At 37.0% G+C, this 9,687-nt stretch overlaps 1 protein-coding gene across 2 annotated transcripts in view; it reads right to left on the reverse strand.

Annotated features, from left to right (window-relative positions):
• Positions 1-1,296: 1,296 nt before the first annotated feature.
• LOC144978370 (uncharacterized) overlaps positions 1,297-9,687 on the reverse strand; it is a 67,073-nt gene continuing 58,682 nt past the window's right edge. For both annotated transcript variants that reach the window (XM_078924306.1, XM_078924307.1), the window contains 4 exons: positions 7,377-7,458; positions 5,516-5,735; positions 2,831-2,968; positions 1,297-1,422 (listed from right to left, as the gene is read on the reverse strand). In XM_078924306.1, the coding sequence (XP_078780432.1) occupies positions 1,388-1,422; positions 2,831-2,968; positions 5,516-5,735; positions 7,377-7,458 (475 nt within the window). In that variant the 3' untranslated portion in view covers positions 1,297-1,387. The remainder of the gene's footprint in view (positions 1,423-2,830; positions 2,969-5,515; positions 5,736-7,376; positions 7,459-9,687) is intronic.

A 9,687-nucleotide genomic window follows, 5' to 3' on the forward strand; every position in this document is an offset into this window, starting at 1 on the left:
CCATATCTCTGTGCTGCCGTACTTTAAAACGAAAAACAAAAACTTCGATTGATTAAAATGACCCTCATCTTGTCAAAACTCCAAAATATGAGATTTCAATGGCCAACATTTATAAAACGTACTCTGCCTCTTCATCCTCTTAATCTCCGCGTTAGGTCACGGGTCGACGTGTAGCTTATGGGGTTCCTTACCTCCCATAGTGGGCAGGGAGGTACTTACTGTGTCTTCTACCCACCTATATCTGTTTTCCAACATGCTTCCTATCTGTCTTGGAATGAGATAACTTGGTTTTGTCGAGGCCCTGGCTGGGAGGGAAACAGTCAAATGCATAGTTATAGTTTTGTGAGGTGATATTTTTTTCCTTGTAAATCATCTCTCTGTTATGCATTGCATTATGTTTCTTTATATTATGTATGATTTGTAAAACATTTGAGTGTATTCCTCTTAACGGGGACATGTGCTTGCGTCTGGATGAGACTTTTAGTGATCTCAAACTAAGTACTTTGATTGTGCGCTTTTGGAATCTATACCTGTTTCTTATTTGAACCAATTCCCCTTTGTCTTCCCTTTTCTTGGATGCTTTATTGTAATTCTAGAACTTTTTACTATCCCATTTTCTTCCTTTTTACTGGCGCTGATATGACCTTAATGTGTTGCAAGCGCCGTATAACCCTTCAAAACAAACGTGCAGCTTACGTATTTGCAGCTCTGATAACCCAAATTGTTATTGGCTAATTGTTGTAATGGAAATAACTCTCAAACCAACGCAAAGTGTCGTTAATTACAACAATATTCATTCAAACCCATAATCGCATTTTGTTATCAGACCCGTTGATGTATGCACATTCATTGCCCACGACCATTGTTCATTGTCATGAAGTTGGAAAGAAAGGGAATTAACCCATGATGTTGCCACATTGCTTAGTCACCATTATGTGTCAGAATTACAAGAATTCATCCCAATTTTTTTTTAAAAGCTAGTCCTTCAGAGCCATTAGGCACATTGATCTGGAGTCTATCCCGGTTTTTATAGTGTGAAACGGACAATAACAATTGCCTACTTTTCTTTGTATGGAACGCTGGTCTATCGTAAAGTACTTTCCGCCAGATCTAATAGACCCAGGTACCCAATCACTGCTGGGTGGACAGTGGGATCAGAAAAACATCTCAGACTTCACCCGGGATCGATCTTAGTCCCTTTGCGTACGAAGCGAGTGTTCTACCTACTGAGCTCTAAGTCTGAGAACTCCATTCATCTCAATAAAAGATCCAAGTTCTTTGTCATCGTGACTAAAATTTAAACTTTTACATATTCCCTTTTATTATTATTGTTTAATAAAAAATGTGGTGACAGTTTGCACAGTCTTTTTCCAGCGTAGATTCTTGTTTATTCAAATTTTGGCGGGTCTCCGGTCGGACTGTCTGTAGGAAATAAAGAAAGAAAAAAGAAAAAAAAAAGAAGCAATGATTAGGCTAGATATGTTTGAAGTTTGAAGCAATTTCCGTTCTAAACTTCCTCACCGAAGGAGAAATGTTATAAAACTTTTACAGACTTGTCCTTTATAAAAGGAACGAAATTGACGTCACTCAGCTGTTTGTTATTGGTTTTAGACAGCCGTTTTTTGTGATTAAATCTCACTAAATTGTATCAATCAAACACATAATTTTATGTGTTGGTGCGTTATATCCGGATGGCGGATGTGGTGATTTTTTAATAAACGCAGCGCAGCTATAGCCTTAGGTCTTAAGTTACATGAAGCCGAAGTTTATCTTAGTTTCAATAACGTTAAACTAACACACACTTGTATAGGACGATAGTCTATCGCAAAGTACTTTACGCCAGATCTAAAAGACCCAGCTCCCCAATCAATGTGGGTGGACAGGGAGCGGGAGGGGAAGTGTAGGGAGAGAAAAAATAAACCCAGCACATGGAATCAAGTGGGGTTGTGAAGTGAAAGCTCTACAAATTTCCTTCTATAAAACCTTAGTTACAGTAATTCTGGACTTTTGTCAGTCTTTGATAATAAACCATTTAACCAACACACACACACACACACACACACACACACACACACACACACACACAATAATGATAATAATAAAAATGAAAAAGTAGATACAATGGAGATAAACTCGCTTAAGTTAAGAGAGTGAGACAGACAAACAGACACGCATACGTACAGAGAGAGAGAGAGAGAGATAGTGAGACAGACAAACAGACATACATACAGAGAGAGATAGTGAGACAAGACACACAAGCATAGAGAGAGACGAGACACCCATACACACAGAGAGATAGTGTGACATACACACAAGCATAGAGAGAGATAATGAGACAGACACACAAGCATAGAGAGAGAGATAATGAGACAGACACACAAGCATAGAGAGAGATAGTGAGACAGACACACAAGCATAGAAAGAGAGAGAGAGAGATAGTGAGACAGAACAGACACACAAACATAGAGAGATACAGACACACATACACAGAGAGATAGTGAAAAAGACACACAAGCATAGAGAGAGACAGACACACAAACATAGAGAGAGATAGTGAGGCAGATTCAAGCATAAAGTGAGATAGTGAGACAGACACACAAGCATAGAGAGAGAGACAGACACCCATACACCGAGAAATAGTGAGAAACAGACACACACGCATAGAGAGAGATAGTGAGACAGACACACAAGCATAGAGAGAGAGACAGACACCCATACACCGAGAAATAGTGAGACAGATACACAAGCATAGAGAGAAACAGACACACACGCATAGAGAGAGAGATAGTGAGGCAGATACACAAGCATAGAGAGAGAGAGAGAGAGATACCTCGCCAAGGAGTTTCGTGGGCTATTTCTGAAGACGAAGTATCCTCTGAAGTCTTTGCAAAGTTACGTCTTCTGGAAAGAATGGAAGCACCGCTGGGACTACTATTGAAGGCGGATCCGCTTAGGATTTGGAGCGGGCCTGGTCAGAAATGGAAAAAAACAAAACAAACCCCAACACATTATGGATACATGACTCAATTGAAGATGGGAATCCAATCACAAGAAAATAATCAGAGATTAGTGAAAAAAATGTATTTATATAAAGGATACCCTATACAAATAAAACAAACGTGTGTACGTATTTGCAGGTCTGATAACCCCCATTACGGGCTCATTGTTGTAATGGAAATACTGTACTCTCAAACCTAAACAAAATATCATCCATTACAACAATGTTAAATCAAGCCCATAATGCGCTCACTTATCAGACCTGCAAACGTGTGCTCGTTAATTTGAGCGTTTCACTCTGTGTGTGCGTCGTCTACACGGAAAACCGGACTTCTTACATTTAGCTACGGAAGAGAGCCAGTTCGTGGACCATTCATTGAAGAGAGCCAGTTCGTAAGCATAGTTTTTATACATCTGATGCAAGACAACAGGGTTTTTTTTGTTTGTTTGTTTGTGTTTTTAATTTAAAACGATTTTGCAATGACCTTATACTTATACTATGTATTTTAAAATAAATTTTCTTTGATCCCTAGGATTTTCAACGCCATTTTAAACCAGAAACTAGGAGGTCGTGTACGCATTATTTTTACTCTGTCGAATTTCAGTGCTTAAGCTTTTAATCAAGTCATTTATCTTTGGTTATTCACATGTATGTGTCTTTGTGCGGCTATGTGGTCTTGTGGTAAGACACTGGCCTTCGAACCGGAAGATCCCGAGTTAGCGATCCGCTATGAGCGGTGCATAGTTGAGCCCTTGGACAATGTTCTTTACTCACATTCTCTCATCGTACTAAGTTAACGAGTATCTACTTGACGTTAACAGAATTGTCTCTGTTGGAAAAATATAATATTGCCTTACAGGCATCAAGTCTCATCCTATATGTTAAGCGTTGTAGTTGATTGCGGACCTTCATTGATCACCTTAAGTGGATATTGCACTATATAGCAGCACAGTTGTTTTTTTTTTAATGGAGTTAATACAGATTCAGTAGGTGTATTGCGGAGATGTCAGAGGCTAGTTTTATGTCGAAGATGTAGGGGGTTTGCTAGTATACAAATTTAAATAAAAGTTAAGATTCAAATTGTTTCATAATGATATAATTTCCTGGTGAATCATGTTTGTGCGGTTATGTGGTCTAGTGGTATGACACTCGCCATCGGATAGGATAGTCCTGGGTTCGAGTTCCCTGAGTCCCGTTGAGCAAAAGAACTCATATAAAGTTCGCTCAAGACATGTCACGAAAACTAACTGGTCACCCATCGCCATTCTGTAATGATGTTCACTGCGGGTCGCAGTAATGATGTGAAATATTTATATATACATCCAAACTTTTTTCTATACTCTCCATTGCGACAATTTTGCACGGTATATCCATGTAATCAGTTTTTATGAATGTAGAAATCACAGCAACAAGCTTCGCGTGCCATTTTGAACCTGGAGTGGTAATGTTAGTGAGAGGTGTAAATGGATCTCGTGAACATGTAACCCCTGGTCATGCATGTGGACGAGTTCAGTGATCGTAATCACAACAGAATTCAATGTGTGTATATTGTTAATGTAAAAAAAAAATCCAAAATTCACACATACCAGACCATACATTTTTTATACACAGTAAAGAGAAAAAATTCCAAAGTATGGTATGTGAACCAATGCAAAAATCATGCTTAACGTCACTGGTGTTCGAGCCAATCATCATTAAAATCCATCAAAAGGTTGTGAAGATTTACATGTGAATGCGTGCGCATGGGTTGTGGAACGGACTATAACAGCCGCAATACCGCCTACCAAGCGTCATGTTTCGTTCTACATGTTACGTGTTGCTGTTGGATAGAGACCCTTTATAAAGCGCTTTGAGCATGTTTAGTGAATATTGCGCAATATAAAAGCTCGAATTATTTTGAACATCTTCTTTTGTTATACAAATATATTGCTTACCTTGAATTTTCATAGTATGGCAGAGCATTGATTGGGTAGCTGGGTCTATTTAATATGGCGGAATTACTTTGGGATGGATTAACGTCTTATTAACCAGTAGAATTTTGACCAATCAAAACGCGGAATTTGTGACAAACTCTCAAACTCGTTCGGACAAATATAACTGGTTGTTTATAAACAATAGAATGAAGGAAGTTGACATTACTGGGTTTTGTTTTGTTTTTGTTTCTAGACCGTTAGTTGTGTGGTGAGTTCTCACTAAATTCGTTCAATCAGACTACGGTATAAACTTTAGGGTTACACATATTTTTCTGTGACGGTATAGTTGATCTGGCATGCAGAACAACTGAGTATTTTACTTAAACGCATACCATATATGGTAAAACAAAGTAGTCGGCTTAGTGTAGCACTAATTGCCATTTTTTTTTTTTTACATTCGGACCACTGTCTGAGGGGCGTGGTTATATTCCCTTTTACAAAGTGTCTATTCTATTAAATCCAGAAACTTTGGCAAACTCCGGCTCAATAGGCCTTGTAGCTATGAAGACCTTTAAAAACAAAAAAATTAAAAATCCATACATACCGTTATTTAGAACAAGGTCAGGATCGACACCATCAGAGCTGGTGCTGGGCTGAGAGATCAACTTGCTGGCCCAAGAACCGTAACCGTTGTCTACAGTATCCGAGTGGTTCAAATCCATTCCGAGGTAATCTCCCCTCATACTCTCGTTTTCATCCTCGTCATCGTCATCGCCGTCGTTTATTCCATACCCACCAAGGCCAGACCTACGTTTCTCTTCTTCCTGAAAAAAAAAAAAAGAAAGAACATTTTTTTTGTGCGGCGATGTGGTCTTGTGGTATGACACTCGCTTTCGGATCATAAGGTCCTGGGTTCCAGCCTCGCGCTCGGCGCATAGTTGAGTCCTTGGAAAAAGCTCTTTACTCACTTTCTCTCACCGTACTCAGGTGTAAAATGAGTACCTGGCCGGTAACAGCGTTGTCTTTGTCCGAAAAATTGTAATATCGCCTAACAGGCGGCATGTCCCGTCCTACATGTTAAATGTTGCTGTTGACCAGGGACCCCTTGTAAAGCGCTTTGAGTACATTTAGTGGATATTGCGCTATATAAAGATAATTTTTATAATATTTTTTTTTAAAACAAAAAAAAAAAACAAAAAATCATATGTTTGATAAAGAAACGTTTAGGATAATAAAACGTAGATGATAACTTAGCGATATATTATTACAGAATAAATTTGAGATCACCTATGTCTCATCCAGACACAAGCACAAAATCCAACAAAGAGGAATACACTCAAATGCTTACATTATACATCAAAAATAACAAATATAATAATACATAACAGAGTGATGATTTACAAGGAAAAAAATATCATCTCCCAAAACAATAACTTTGCATTTGACTGTTTCCCTCTCAGCCAGGGCCCCGACGAGGGCCAGGAAAAAAAAAAAGTAATCCCATTCCAAGACAAAGACAGAAAGCTTGTTGGATAAGATATAAGGGGATAGAAGACACAGTATTGGAATCTACATCTGATTCCTATTTGTTCCCATTCCCCTTTGTCTTACTTTCTCTTGGGTGCTTTAATTGTAATTCTAGAATTTTTTACTATCCCATTTTCTTCCTTTTTACTGGCGCTGATATAACCTAAATGTGTTGCAAGCGCCGTAAAACCCTTAAAAACAAATCAAAACAAAAAAAGCAGAATAAATTGTGTAAAACATACAAAAGGGTGAGGTATCCTCTAAAGTTTTGTTTGGTGATAATTTTCCATTGTATCTCACTTTAACAATTCATAACAGCTCAGAGAATAATATTGCTTTTTCTATTCTGCTAAAACTCGGAATGCAAATTTAAGAAATTTTGAAAGTGAAAACAATATATATATATATATATATATATATATATATATATATATATATATATATATATATATATATATAATATATATATATATATATATATATATATATATATATATATGAGCTCTGTTTTAGAAAGCTGTAATATCTTTCTTAACTGACAGTGTCATTTCATGAAAACAACAACTCAAATAGTCTGGAATGCTTAGCAGAACAACATTTTGAATTAGTTCCTATCATTTTATACTTGATTTGTTCCACGTCATGCGATCAGAATATGTAAAAGTCAAAACATGACCAGATTTATAAAGATCTCCTCTGGATACACTTTTATGCTTGTCAAAGAATTTCATAAGGGCGGTGATGGAGAAGTCGGCGTCCGATATTGCTCCCGATAGTTTGGAGCCAGTCCCTTTGCGTCGTTACGAGGGAAGTGACGTCACGACTGTTAAACCCAATTCTCTTCGGCTGTTTATTTCGGACATAATATCAGATTGACACATGTGTAACATGGTGTGTTGAGCAAGATTCTATTACAACATGGAGTAATGACCACAAACCTCTAAAATGAGCTGTGTCTTCCTCAAACTGTCAGCCACCTCATCTTGTGTGTTCATCTCGATCTGTGCCTCGTTGCTCAACCTGCCAAAGATTAAAAAAAAAAAAAAGGTGGCGATACACGTGTCGTAAAAAGCAGGACGGCATCTCAAGAAACGGTAGATGGTCGAAGCGGAGCGCTATTTCCTACTTTTGTTTCAATCGACCAATCAGAATCTGTCAAATGTGACATAAATTCATTTGCAGGTTTGATAACCTAAAGTAATGGGCCCATTGTTGTAATGTGAATACTCTCAACCAAAATAGTGTCCATTACAACAATGTTAAATCAAGACCATAATTGCGGTCGGTTATCAAATCTATCAAAGATATATATGCCTGCTTCATTGATTATTCAAAAGCCTTTGACACCGTTAAACACAATGAGTTGATAGAAAGTCTCAGAACCACCGACATAGATGATAACGACATTGCTGTAATATCAAACCTGTGCTGGCAACAGGTAACAAAAATCAGAATCAACAACGATATTTCTGAGCCCCTAACCATTCAAAGAGGAGTACGTCAAGGATGTGTATTATCCCCAGCAAAGACACTAGAAAAGAAACTCAGAGCATTTGAGATGTGGACCTATAGAAGAATTGCAAGGGTATCCTGGAAGGAAAAGAAAACAAATCATCAAGTACTCCAAACTTTAGGAACAACATCAACAACGATCATTTCAACTATTAGAAAGAGGATAACCCGATATTTCGGCCACATCAGTAGGCACGACTCACTACAGAAGACCATTGCAGAGGGAAAGATAGAGGGCAAGCGTGGTCGAGGACGAAGAAGGACAAGCTGGCTTGGAAATGTCGCAGCGTACGTAGGAAGCCCCATAAATCAATGTGCGAAACTCGCAGATGAGAGAGAGAGAGCTGGCGAACCATGATCTCCAACATCGTGTCCGACATGGAACATCGGTAACGGTAACGGTAACGTGTCAAGGTGATGAAGATATTAAATCATATCAATAACGACAATAATAAAGATGATGATAATAATAACTAACATAATAATAATAATAATAATAATAATAAATAATAATAATAATAATAATAATAATAATAATAATAATAATAATAATAATAATAATAATTATAACTAACATAATAATAATAATAATAATAATAATAATAATAATAATAATAATAATAATAATATATAATAATAACAACAACAACGATAATAATAATAATAATAATAATAATAATAATAATAATAATAATAATAATAATAATAATAATAATAATAATAATAATAATAATAAAACAGCAAAAACAGAGATACTTTACGTATAATCCAGAAAGACATTTTGACTTCGCATTTGCCGACTGCACGTGCCTAATACTTTTATGCTGTCAGTCTAGATATATTGATGTATTTTAGCGGATGTGTACTTTTTTGAAGGTCTGGTAACCCAAATTGCTATGGACTTATTGTTGTAATGGAAATACTCTCAAACTAAACCCTCTTCCGCACTAGGACAGGACTGTCCTGGGACAGTCCTGTCCCGAATCTGTAACATATAGAATTTAGAGAAATCTACCGCACCTATTCGGACGGGACAAAACAGTCCCGTTGTGTCCCAAGCCGTTGTGAAATGCTACAAAATCAACGGGACAGGACTGTCCCAGTCCCGTGTTCATATCGTTTGTGATAGTAGAAAAATATAGCAGCCTTCCGCACTAGGACAAAAAGTCCCAGACTTGGCGGCGCCGTGTCAAAATTGAAATGCCTGTCTTTATTTTCTGCATCCCTACTACTACAACAACAACAACAACAACAACAACTACTACTACTACTACTACTACTACTACTACTACTACTACTACTACTACTACTACTACTACTACTACTACTACTACTACTACTGCTACTGCTACTACTACTACTACTACTACTACTACTACTACTACTACTACTACTACTACTACTACTACTATTTCTACTGTTGCTTCTGTTGCGGCTAATGCCACTAATATATTAATACCTACATCCCTTATATTTTGTATTTATTTCCAATTCCATTGTATTTATTTTCCAACAATAGTCCACACTTTATTTTAGTTCACTTTCTATACTGCATTACACAGTTCCTTCCCGCCTCGAAACGTCCATTTTATCTGTTTTCGTATATTAAACTGAAGCTTACATTCAATTTCATAGTTATAATTTATTTATTTATTTCAATTCTGAATATAAAAAAGCACGAACAATTCAAAAAATAATTCTATGTGATGAAACCACGTACAGAAGGCATAGCAACAT

This window comes from Berghia stephanieae, chromosome 8 (assembly GCF_034508935.2).
Source record: "Berghia stephanieae isolate SIO BIC M18660-M18661 chromosome 8, UCSD_Bste_1.3, whole genome shotgun sequence".
NCBI classification, from domain to species: Eukaryota; Metazoa; Mollusca; class Gastropoda; order Nudibranchia; family Aeolidiidae; genus Berghia; species Berghia stephanieae.